We start from the raw sequence: 13,742 nt of genomic DNA, 5'->3' as shown, positions 1-13,742 counted from the left end.
TTCAAAAAGAATTTCCATTGTAAGGATAAACTAGAAAAAATTAATTGATTCTCTTTTGTTTTGCAAATTGACAAATAATTTGGGGCTATTATTTTTGATAATGTGGGCAACTAATACAAGATGGATGGAATATGCATTTTTTAAATCTTGTGGTTGTAGACTTGCCATGTAGAATGTTAAAATTAAAAAAACTTCCTAAATATAGAAAAAAACCTCTCTTTTTGGGACATACCAAAAAAAAGTAAGACATTTAAATTGAGATGAAGGAGTATCAAATTTTTATGAATTTTTAGCTCTTTACTTTTTATGATTTATATTATATTTTATATTTAACATTTATACTTAGTTTGTAATGAATATGTTTTATATAATGATGATGGTCTTAATTTTTTTTTTTAAAAATCAAATTTAGGGCAACTGAATTTTTGCATAGCCAAAACCTTATGTTAAATTGGTAATATTTAGTCAAAGTAACACAATGAAGATTACTTTTTATTTTATAGAGAAAAATAATCTTTTAATGAGTATGTTAAAACTGACAATACCATAATTATGAATAAGAAAGTCAATTAGATTACCATTTATATTTTTTGCCATTATAAATTTTTGGCAAAATTTAGTAATAATGAAAATTTATGAACAATTCATTTTGATGTGTCATTAGGTTTTAATAATTATGCAGTAAAGGAATATAATACAAATTAAATTATTTTAATTAGCTATCTCTATATACACCTCCTCGTGCGAGTCTCCATGCAAGAAGGCATTTTTCACATCTAACTGATACAATGGCTATGATCTCTGTATAGCCAAGGAAAGTAAGATTCTAATAGAAATGACCTTTGCCTCTATTGAAAGGGTCTCGCCATAGTCTATTCCTTTGGTTTGTGTGAATCCTCTTGCCACTAACCTTGCTTTATATCTCTCAATCTCCCCACTTGGATGGAATTTCACTATGTATACCTATTTACATTTAGATCTCACAGTCTTATTTCCAGGAGGTAAATCAACAATCTCCCATGTCTCATTCTTCTCAAGTGCACTCATCTCCTCCATCATCGCCCTCTTCCAGTGAGGGGCACACAAGGCTTCCCTTCTAGTCTTTGGTATGGATACCAAATTATAAGTGGATATAAAGGCCTTGTAGGAGGATGATAATTTTGGATAGAATATATAGTAGTTCAAAGGGAGTTAGGTACAGGCTCTTTTTTCCCTTTCCTGACTACTATCGTAAGATCAAGATCAGAAGTTTCAGCGTTAGTTTCACTAAAGTATTATTATTTTTATATTTAGTGTTTGGACATGGGCTTAGCATGAGCCACGAATAAGTAGTACTATATATAAGGGAGAATCACCCATTTTGATAGTCCTCACAAATATTTTAGTGTAATTAAATAGTCACACATGCTCATTGTTTTTCTATGCATACTATTACATTTGTCCTTATTTATTATTTTATGATATTTTTACTGTACATTTATAATTTATTTATACATAGTAGTAATTTTTTATAAAACTCTTTTTGTTCCTTATTAGATTACTTGTTCTTTTTAACTTATTTCTTATATTAAAAATAATTATTTTTCTTACTTATTTATTTTAGTAAATCATGAAAGATTTACTAGGATTGGTTCCTCGTAGTTCTCCCTTTAACACCAACGTTAGATAGGAATCGAACTGTCTCATGACATTCTAAATCCAACTTATTATTATTAAGTAATTACATAATGTATTAATAGCCAAATTAAAAAATTTTGGTATGCTTGCTAAAAATATTTGTTTCAAAATAGTTGACATTGTTTAAAAGATCAAGAGATAATTTTTTTTTTAAATTATATCCTTAGTAATTAATTCCCACATTAACTGAACAAGATTCATGTAATCAATATTAAAAAGATAACAGGGTCATATTAGTCAATTTTCACTCCTTATTAATTTTTTCTTAAGATTTGTGTAAACTATATATATGTCAACTGAGTAGGATCTTTCTTCTCCTTCCTTCCAAACATTTCTTCTTCTTTTTCTCAACTTTTAAATAAGTAGCAAAATAAAAGTAAAATTAATACACAAATTCTAAAGCTTTTTCTTCCTTCTATAAACGCAAAAGAACAATCCAGCTTTCTCCACTCCTCTTCTTCCTCCTAAGGAATTCAACTTTAGGGTTTTCACAGTCTTCTCGAGCGAAAATCTTCCGTCTGCTAGTACTAATTTTTCACTGGTAACCTCACTGTAATTGTAACACCCCGTATTCAAGTACATATATTGGCGTATTCAAGTACGTGTATTGGTCTTATTTATATGGAATTAATTTTATTTTATTTTATTTATACCAGAATTTGCCCGTCGATGGTTCCATACGAAGGTTATTGAATAAGCTTTCCAACGATATAAATATTTCCAAAAACGAATAGGTTTCGGATATAATCGAGCACGTTCGAAACTATAAAACGGTGGCCGGGATATTGGGAATAGTAAATGTGCAGGAAAATTTCCTGCACACAAACTACTGAGGCCAGCCATTTTTTTGGGTCAACTTTGAACGATCATAACTCCCTTAATATAATGAACTGGGAGAGCTTCGACCTATGAAAAGAAAGATCTTTGAGTCTTCTTTCCAATGCAATTGGTTTCATCCAAATCCGACATCTGAGTAATGAGTTATACTCGTTTTACTTCAGCCTCTCAAAACAGATTTTTAGGGTCAACTTCAAACGATCATAACTCCTTGTACAGGACGAAATGGGTGGCATACTTTATATGAAATGAAATTCCTTTGAATTATCTTTCCAACTATACCAATTTCACTCAAATCCGATATCGGAGCAAAGAGTTATGGTCGATCTACTTTAGCTTATCAAAACAGTCCACCAAAGGACAGATTTGACATTCTTTAAATTTTAAAGGCATTTTGGTCATTCCCTATGATATTATGGACGGGAATATGTGTATATATACATGTATATGAGTTCAAAAACTCATTTTCATCATCAATCAATGAGAAAGAACAAACCCTAGCCAAATTTGACCTTGAAATTACTTTTGATTCAACCGTAGAAATTCCAAAGTTCTCCGATAACTGCATTTGTCATCTTGAGAGCTTCAAACGGCACCTATTATTTGTGCAAACAGGATTGTGTAATCAAGAGGTGAATTCTAAGGTATAAATATTGTTTGCCTTTGTTCTCTTCCATATGTATATGTGTGATAGAGGGTTATATGTATTGGTTGTTATTGAAAGGTGATGAAAATAGGGTTATGGACTATTTTGCATGGTTTAGTTGTATTGAATTGTGGAAGGTGGATATGGTAATTGAGTTATGGAAGGTGGATATGGTGATATACTATTGAATTGATGATTATTTATGTCTATGGCTCAATTTGGTTTAATGGATTGGTTGGAAGGATAAATGAATCCAAACTTGATATTGGAGGATGCTGTATGAATATGCATGGCATGTGAATGTAATTGGAGTATAAGAGGGTTAAAGTGACACCCTTTATGGTGTAATTAAGGCTTGCTACTTAACCATTGGCTTGGTGAATTCAAATAATTGAATTGTGACGTTTGGTCGCTAATACTAGATTGCTATATGTGTTCATTGTAGATAAGTAATCCGAAAAGACGAGAAGTCCATTTGGGACTAGTATTGAAGGTTGACAGTCAGGTATGTAAAGCATACTCCATACCATATCTTTGGCATGAAAGTGAACAATTGCTCTATTAAGAAAGTTTCCAAAGTTATTCAGTAACATGTGATCCATAATGGTTTTGTATGATGTCCTACGTTACCAATGAACTTATTTCCACCCTACAAGATGTCAAGACATTCCAATACTTACTTGTTTTTCAAATCTTACATGTTTATTGCACTAATGAATGTCAGAAGGTATCTGGTTACTCAAACAAGATCCATGTGCTATTAATGACTCCAAAACGTTTCATTGATATACCAATAAGTTCCTACTTCATTGTTATGGCATTGATGACTCCAAAATAGTTTATTGATGTGCCAATGAGTTCTTACTTCATTGTTATTGCATTGATGGTCTATTTATATGTCTCTTATTGATGTATCATTGTTTTAAAGTATCAAAAATGTGGTGGCGACCGAAATAACAATCTCAAAGATTAATTGAACTAAGTGATGGAAGTTCTCTCTTATCGGGTGGTATCCCAGGGGCATAAGCCTATCATGGGTCGATCCCTAGTTATGTGTTTATGGGTGGTATCCCAGGGGCATAAGCCTAGCATGGGTCGATCCCAGTTGATATGTACTGGAGGAAGCCTAATGGTCACAGTACAGTATAGTAATGATTACAAAGATGATAAGAACGAAGGTAAAGTGATTGAATAAATACAATGTACAGGTTGTCACAAGTTCTAGTAAGTGTGGTCCACTTCTATTACGATTTATTCATTTATTTCTGATTTCTATTGAGCTCCTATATCATATGTGATTATCTACAACTTTACATACTCAATACATATTTCGTACTGACGTCCCCCACGGGGGACCCGCATTTTATGCTGCAGGCACAGATACCTCAGCTCATACACCGCACAAGTAGGAGCCAGGATATCTAGCTTCTTTTGGTGAGCTCCAGTTTGTTTCAGGGCTTTCGTGTCATATCCAGTCACTTTTGGTATTGTATAGAAGTTAGTTATATGGCGGGGTGTGTCCCGACCTTAGTTAAACTCTGTGTATTGTCTAGAGGCTTTGTAGACCTAATGTACAGTCAAGGTGGTATTTTGTTAATAGACGTGATGGCTCCAACGGCCAAGTATTATATATACATATATATGTGTGCTTAAGCTTATACAGGTGATTATTTCCATTTATATGCGACATGATGCTGTCCGAATTTTGAGTTGTCATAGAGGTATGCATGGGAAGTATAAGGTTATGAGATGGTTCTCCCGGACCTCCTCGATTACAGGTGCCAATCCGCCCCAATAGGATTTGAGGCGTGACAGTAACTAACATCCACTAACCTAACGAACACTGACCCTTGATCGGCTGACGCCAGCGATGGCTTCGGAGTGCCGGTAATAGGGCACCAGCCGTACGACTTCAGCGACATAAGCAGTGCGCAGATCCGGTCAGAAGCGACTGATTCCGGTGGGCATATCTAAAGTTGCGACTTGTTTCGACTAGCTTGGATTCCAACAGTACCAGATTTGATTCCGGCGGTACTTTGTCGAAGCTCCGGCGATAGTACCCCGGTGACCAGTTTCTCCATCTATTTGCTGGGGACCAACATACCATGCAGGAAAAGAAGACTTATTCTACAAACATAACGCGGTGACTTCTAACCTTTGCTATTTTATTCTTCGTATTAAGTATTGTATTATCTTCTGTATCTTGACTTGCATTTAATCTGTTCGGATTATCCATTGTCCTATCTTGCACTGCTTTTATTATTGGTTTTGCTATCTTTGGTGCTATGCCATTCGTGTGCCCTATATTTCCTGATATTTAGTTTTTGTTCCTATCTTAGTTTAGTTTTTATTTCTATCATAGTTTAATTTTGTTTCTTGCTTTGTTTGTTTTTCTTAAGGGGTGGCTTTGGGTGTCAATGATCGGGTAGGGTCATGTTTGAGGGGTTTGGGCCTGGGGACGGGTGTTAGGATGGGGGAAGAAGGGAGGACTAGTTTAGGACTGGGGGCAAAGTATGGTGTTAGGTCGGGGGTGGAGTGTGGAGTGAAGGGTGTTAAAGGTAGACATGTTAATAGTATAGATTGGGTGAGGGTGGGGTGTTGGAACATAGGAACCCTTCAGGCTAAGTCAATAGAGCTGGTGAAGATTCTTAGAAAAAGGAGGATTAATATTATGTGTGTTTAAGAACCAAGTGGTTAGGGTCTAAGGCTAGGGATGTGGATGGTTATAATCTTTGGTACTCGGGGAGTGATAGGCGTAGGAATGGAGTAGGCATCTTAGTAGATGAAGAACTTAGAGGGCAAGTAGTGGAGATTAAGAGGGTCAATGATAGGCTGATGACGATTAAGTTAGTTATTGGGGGTTGTACTTTGAACGTGTGTAGTATTTATGTGCCTCAGGTGGGCTTGGATGGGGAAGAGAAGAAGCAATTTTGGGAGGCTTTGGACGAGGTGGTAAGAAGCGTGCCTAGCTCTGAGAAGATTGTTGTAGTAGGGGATTTTAATGGTCATATCGGGGTAGTACCGGAGGGCTATGGTGATGTGCATGGGGGCTATAGTTTTGGGGAGAGGAATGATGAGAGAGTTGCTTTATTAGATTTTGCGATTGCCTTTGGGTTGGTAGTAGTGAATTCGAGCTTTTCAAAGAAGGAGGATCACCTGGTCACCTTCCGAAGTGCAATAGCTAAGACGCAGATTAACTTTCTGCTGCTTCATAAGGGGGATAGGGTGCTGTGTAAGGATTGTAAATTCATACCGAGTGAGAACCTTTCGACCCAACACAGGGTGATGGATTTGGGCTTAAAGAAAGATATGAAGAATAAGGGAGAGGAGAGGCGTCTTAGAGTTAAGTGGGGGGCTTAACTCTGGTTAGTACGTTGGAGAAAGGGGAGAAAGTAGCGGAGATGGGGGTGTGGGAATGTAGGGGCGACGTGGATGGTATGTGGGATAGGGCTGCTAGGTGTATCAAGGAGACAACTAAAAAGGTGTTGGGTGTCTCGAAGGGCCAGGCCGGCCAGTGGCAGGGGGATTGGTGGTGGAATAAAGAAGTAAAGAAGAAAGTGGAGACTAAGAATGAGGTGTATGCTAAGTTGGTTGAGAGTACAGATGAAGAGGATAAGTGGGCTAGTAGAGAGGAGTATAAGTTAGCTAGGAAAGAGGCTAAGTTAGTAGTTACGGCTGTTAAGACAGCAGCTTTTGAGAGCTTGTATGCGGGGTTAGAGGAGCGAGGTGGGGAAAAAGTTGTATAGGCTTGATAAGACAAAAGAGAGAAAGGGTCGTGACCTAGACCAAGTGAAGTTCATTAAGGGGGAGGATGGTAGTGTGCTGGTGGAGGACGCTCATATTAAGAGAAGATGGCAGTCGTATTTTCACAAACTTTTAAATGATGAGGGGGACGGGGACATTGTGCTAGGGAAGATGGAACACTCAGAGAGGTGTCGCAATTTTAGGTATTATAGGTGTTTTAAGGTGGAGGAGGTCAGTGAGGCTATTCACAAAATGCAGAGGGGTAGGGTGACAGAGCTAAATGAGATCCCTGTGGACTTTTGGAAGTTTGCGGGCAGGGCTGGTTTAAGGTAGTTGACCGAATTGTTTAATGGCATTTTCAAAACTGCAAAAATACCTGAGGCGTGGAGTTGGAGCACCATGATTCCTCTATATAAGAGCAAGGGTGACATCCAGAGTTACAACAACTACAGGGGTATTAAGTTGTTGAGTCATACTATGAAGATTTGGGAAAGAGTGGTAGAGCGGAGGTTGAGGAAGATAGTGTCTATTTCGAAGAACCAGTTTGGCTTTATGTCCGGTCGCTCGACGACGGAGGCAATTCACCTGGTGCAGAGACTGGTGGAGCAGTATAGGGAAAGAAAGAAGGACCTCCACATGGTATTTATCGACTTGGAGAAGGCATACGACAAAGTTCCTAGGAAGGTTCTTTGGAGATGCTTGGAGGTGAGTGGAGTCCCGGTGGCATACATCAGATCAATTAAGGACATGTATAAAGGATCTAAGACTCAGGTGAGGACCGCGGGAGAAGATTCTGAGCATTTTTCAATCCTGACAGGGTTGCATCAGGGATCGACTCTTAGCCCTTTTTTGTTTGCTTTGGTGATAGATATTTTAATGCGATGTAGTCAAAGTGAGGTGCCTTGGTGCATGATTTTTACGGATGATGTAGTGTTGATTGATGATATGCAGGGAGGTGTGAATGATAAATTGGAGGTTTGGAGACAAACATTTGAGTCTAAAGGGTTCAGGTTGAGTAGGAGCAAGACAGAGTATATGGAATGTATTAGGTTGGACTCTCAGATAGTGTGTAGGAGGGATAGTTTTAAGTATCTCGGATCCTTGATTCAGGAAAATGGTGAGATTGATGAGGATATCTCCCAACGGATTGGGGCAAGTTGGATGAAGTGGAGGCTAGCCTTAGGAGTGTTGTGTGATAAGGAGGTGCCGCTCAAACTTAAAGAAATTTTTTACAAAGTGTCAGTCCGTCCAGCCACGTTATATGGACCAGAGAGTTGGCCGGTAAAGAACGCCCATATCCAAAAATTGAAGGTGGCAAAAATACGAATGTTGTGTTGGATATGTGGGCTTACTAGGAATGATAGAGTTAGGAATGAGATTATTCGAGAGAAGGTTGAAGTGGCTTCGGTGGAGGACAAGATGCGGGAAGTTCGGTTAAGATAGTTTGGGCATGTGAGTAGGAGGGGCGCGGATGCCCCAGTTCGTAGGTATGAGAGACTGGCTTTGGATGGTTTCAGGCTGGGTAGGGAAAGACCGAAGAAATATTGAAGGAAAGTGATTAGAAGGGACATGGAGCAGTTACAGCTTATGGAGGAAATGACCCTAGATAGGAAGGTGTGGAGGACGCGGATAAGAGTAGAAGGTTAGTGCCTATGGGTGGGCCGTAGTCGGAAGTTAGGAGAGCTTTGGGGTGGGGGTATTGTGGGTGAGGGTGCCTTTCGTTTGTTAGTATAGGTTTCTACTGTGTGGGTGCCTTATTTTTATTATTCCAACGTGCTTTATTATGAATTTACTTATTATTCTTTGTCCTGAGCCGGGGGTCTATTGGAAACAGCCTTGCTACCTCTCCGGAGGTAGTGGTATGGACTGTGTACATTTTACCTTCCCCAGACCCACTGTGTGGGAATACACTGGGTTTGTTGTTGTTGTTGTTATATATATGTCAACTATTTTGAAATTGAAGGAATACATGCCAACTTTAGAGACAGAAAGAGTATTAATTAAGAATAATTTAGTAAAAATATATTTTACTTTCAAAAGGTGAGTGACTTCAAAAGGATTGTTCACATTACAAAACACCATATTATGAATGACAATAAAGTGAAAAGAAAAATCCTTAAAAAAATTACACTATACTCGACGTATTAAAAAATAGAACATTAATTGTTACTAATCATTTCCTATTTTAACTACAATAAAAAATAAAAAATTAGAAGGGGGAGGGGTTGCGAAAGGGCCACGTGTAATATATAAATCTAACAAAAGTAGTACTATGTTAAGTTATTTGTCGAATCAAAAAATAAAATAAAAAGAAATTGAGAGAGTACCCCTTTCTCTTTCTTATTTCATTTTGCTTGATCCTTGTACTAAAAATAAAATTTTCTTTTTTATTTTATCAAATCAAGAGAGATATATTACTTTCTTCTAATATTATTGTTATCATTAAGTATATATATAAATGCTTAATATAGGTAAGGATCTTGGGGTTTGGTCGTCCTCACAAGCCCAATAATTGTCAATCATATACTTTCAAAATATAATTATTGAGATAAATAAGCAAACTCTTATTAAATAATTTTTTAATAGGAGTACCAAATCAACAAATGTAAAACAAAATGAAATGAGTAGAGTAAGATTTTTTTCCTTACATTTTAGTAAAATTTGTGCAACTTTGGAGTTAGAGTCTCATTTTCAATTCGAGTATTTATTATTTCTTAATAATAATACCTATTCTCTTTTTGGGTTTATTTGGTGCAAACATGTTTTTTATGAAAAATATTATTTAAGAAATATCTTTCAAAAAATTAGTGTGTTTCTTACCCTTTTCTTATATTAGGTATGCAAGCAAAACATTATTTAAATATAATTTAGATAAGTACTATGAGAGGTAGTGTATAGGATGACGGGGATGCGAGCTACCTGTGGGAGTGAAGACAAGGTGTATTGAAGAACAAACAGCTCAATAAATGTGAAATGTGGAATATAATTTTTCTACTTTGACGAAGTCAATTTCGTAAATCTAAAAAGACTTATTTCTCCATAGAAAATGTTTTTGCCAAAAATCTAACCAGTTAAATATGAAAAAAAAATTAAAACGTGTTGAATATATCATTTATTTATTTTAAATTGAATTCCATGTCTATTCGCATTTATTAATTCTCATTCATGCTTCCTTCCTCATAAATAAAGTCCTTTAAAAGTTCTCCAATTATATAACAAAAAACTTTGATAATCATAAGGACTTACCAAACAAGAAATAAGTAATGTATCAATAAATTAAATTAGTTACGTAATAAAAAAAATGTGACTTATTTTATGTTTTTTTTTTTCTAAAATTAAATTTTATATTCTTATATCATGAGGTTGGGTTCGAGCTTAGCACGGATCTTACGCAACTAGTTATACTTATATATTAGGAAGGGTAACAAATTCGGTAGTCCTCACAATGACACTATGATAATTTTAATTTTCTTAAAATATTCTAAAATTGAGACATGTGTCGGTAATTATTTTTCTCCTCTAAAATTATGACATGTAGTTGATAAGATTATGTTAATTTTTTTTAAATTCTCTAAATTTGTGACATGTGATTGATAAATTACTTTCCCCATCTATAATTGTGACATGTAGTTTATAAAATTATTTTTCTCCCTTTAGAATTGCGACATGTTGTTGATAAAATTACTTTTTCTCAACTAAAAGTGTTATATGTAGTTGAAAATTATTTTTTTCATACATTTTCTTTCTTTCCACTTAGGCCTTTGCACTTGGAATATCATAATAATATAATAAACTACTCTATTTATTGAGTTTGTCTTTGTGTTTTTAATTGTTTGACTAATAGGTAAATTTTCTTAAGTTTTCATTATAATATCCAGTTTTTGATAAATTAATCAAAAGTTTTGGTAGTCCTCACAAAACTTTGATCCTCTTACCGTGCTCCATGTGGCTTTATTTATGACTTTCCTTTTTTTCCTTTCTCTCTTGCACTCATTTTTGTTTTTGGTCTTTTGCTTCTTCTTTTTGGAACTCAATATTTTTTCTTTAATTCTATTTTTATATGGGTCTCTGTAATTGGTGTATTTTGACATTATAACTCCTTTTATTCCAATTTAAGAATTTTATTTTAATTGGACAAAAAACTTAAGAAATAAAAGAAGTTTTTTGAATCTTGTGGTTTTAATAAAAGATAGACTTCCTCCGTCTCATATTAGTTATCTAATTTCTCCTTCATATGTCATTAATAAATCATAAATAAGAAGGATAGTTTCACTAATTTAACCCATAATAAATTTCTGTTAAACTTTATAAACTTGTGTATGCTTTAAAAAAGAACCACAAGAGTTTGTAAATTGACAAGTAATTTAAAGGGTAACTTACATAAATCCCTAAATCTTTAACTGATATTGCATAAAATCTCGACTATTTTGTTAATTACATTGGAAACGGTGATACATATGTTATATGGTGATACATATAAAAAAGTGATACATTTGAAACTAACAAGATATTTATTTACGGAAATAAGAGATTTTATTTTATTCGTTGTATTCTTTTATTTAAGAAAAGATATCTAATTTTTCTCTTTTTTTAGATTTAATTTAGGTGTTTTAATTATGTTTCTCTTTTTCGTCTTTAATTATGAAAGATATGTTTTTTTGGGTATTTTTTCTCTTTTTTCATCTTTAATTTCATCTTTAATTTCGTCTTCTTTTATTAGATTTAATTTTAATTATGTTTTAATTTAGCTTTTAGTCTTATTTTTAAATATTATTACTTTTGTTTCCTACACTGATCATGCCATTACCTTTCATAACATATGAATTACCCAATAATTGAAATAAATAATTATATCTACCATATGAATCACCATAATACCATATATTTCACCCATTGATATCATAAGAATCACCCAATAATTGAAATCAATAATTGTATCTACCATATGAATCACCCAATAATTGAAATAAATAATTGTATCTACATATGAATCACCATAATACCATATATATCACCCATTAATATCATATGAATCACCCAATAATTGTATCTACCATATGAATCACCATAATACAATATATATCACCCATTAATATCATATGTATCGCCCGTTAAAATCATACAAAATGTATTTATCGTATGAATCACCATAATATCCATATAATGATATGATATTTATCATTTATATGAATCACCATTAGAAAAATAAACATGCATGAATAACTAAATAAATTTATATATGTATCAATAGATTTTTTTTTTTAAAATGAGAGAAATTTTAGGAGATGAAAAAAAATTGCATGCATTAATGGAGGAGAAAAAATCAGGAAGGAAGATGATTTAAGCATTAATGGAAGAGAAAAAATCAGGACGGAAGATGATTTAGTTGTTGATAATTAGGGAGATATTTTAGGGAAAGAAATCTTGAATGAGTTAATGGTGGAGTAAAAGTAGGATGTGGAGTTTTCTTGACATGTATCAAGAGTAAAGTTGAAAAATGGGATTTTATGTAAATTTTAAAAAAAGTAAGGGATATTATCTAATATAGTCTCTTAAGTATGAGATTTGTGTAATTTATCCAAATTTAAAACTATATTTTTGATGGATAACTAATATGAGATATATGGAGTATAAAGTTTTAAAATTTGTAGTCTTAAACTTACCATCTAGAAGAAATTAAAGACTTACCAAATATAGAAACAAACTCTCATTTTGTAACAGATCAAAAAAAAGAAAACAACACACTTAAAATTGGGATGAAGGAGTAGCAAAATTTCATGAATTATTTTAGCTCTTTACTTTCTCCGATTTATATCATTTTTTATTTTTGACTTTTATACTTAACTTAAATAATTAATTTTTATATAATCATGACGATTAATAGTTTTATTTTTTTTTTAAAAAAATGTTTAAAATAAATGAATTCTTACAAAATCAAAAAAATCTTATTAAATTAGTACTATGTAATTAAGACACTGTAGTGAAAATTGTTTCATTTATAGGGGAAAAAAGGTGTGCCAAAATTAAAATGTCATAACCATGGATTAGGAAATCGATTAGATTACTCTCTATTTTTTTTATCATTATAGATTTTCGGCAAATTTCATAATAATGAAAATTTATCAACAATTCATATTAACGTGCCATTAGATTTTATTTATTATGCAGTAAAAGAATATGATACAAATTAAAAATTTTAATTAAAATAGTATTATTTTTATATTTAAAGTTTGGATCAAGCTTTAGCACGGGCCCATGTATAACTAGTATATATATATATATATATATATTTATATAGACACACACACCCTATTTTACCCTCTATACTCTAATTTGGAGGGAAAAAATAGAGGCTGCAACTCCAATCACCCTCCAAATTTCCCTCTAAACTCTACAAATAGACAGGGTGAATAGTAACTCTCCAAATATAGAGAGTTATTATTCATCCCCGCTATTTTACTTTTCGATTATAATATTAATATTTATATTATATACTCCCTTCTTCTAAAAAAAGAATGATTTTTTTTTTTAGTCTGTTTAAAAAAGAATGACCCTTTTCTTTTTTGGCAATACTTTTAATTCACTTTCCACATGACATGTTTAAGACCACAAGATTAAAGGGCATTTTGGTACATTTGACATAACTTTAATTTAAGGTAATTTCCACAGATGGTCACTCATGTTTTGATAATTACCTACAAATATCACTTTTGTTTTTTTAGGACAAGAATATCATCCAATTATCTCTATTTTCCTCAAAATACTTAACATTTTAAAAACCTTCTTCTCTCCTAATTGGCATGCCATGTTTTTAAAATATTATTTATTTAATCATAAA

General features: G+C 33.5%; 1 protein-coding gene across 1 annotated transcript; it reads left to right on the top strand.

The window, feature by feature from the left end:
• The first annotated feature begins 5,995 nt into the window (after positions 1-5,995).
• LOC124888903 lies at positions 5,996-6,520 on the top strand. Its single transcript, XM_047400189.1, has one exon. The coding sequence runs from the start codon at positions 5,996-5,998 to the stop codon at positions 6,518-6,520; it is 525 nt and encodes a 174-aa protein (XP_047256145.1).
• The last annotated feature ends 7,222 nt before the right edge of the window (positions 6,521-13,742 follow it).

This window comes from Capsicum annuum, chromosome 11 (genome assembly GCF_002878395.1).
Source record: "Capsicum annuum cultivar UCD-10X-F1 chromosome 11, UCD10Xv1.1, whole genome shotgun sequence".
NCBI classification, from domain to species: Eukaryota; Viridiplantae; Streptophyta; class Magnoliopsida; order Solanales; family Solanaceae; genus Capsicum; species Capsicum annuum.
The sequence above is the reverse complement of the archived record's forward strand: the minus strand, read 5'-3'. Positions and strand labels throughout refer to the sequence as shown.

Excerpts from the sequence above, each read along its gene's own strand:
- LOC124888903 (XM_047400189.1), top strand. The coding sequence starts at position 5,996 with ATGACGATTAAGTTAGTTATTGGGGGTTGTACTTTGAACGTGTGTAGT.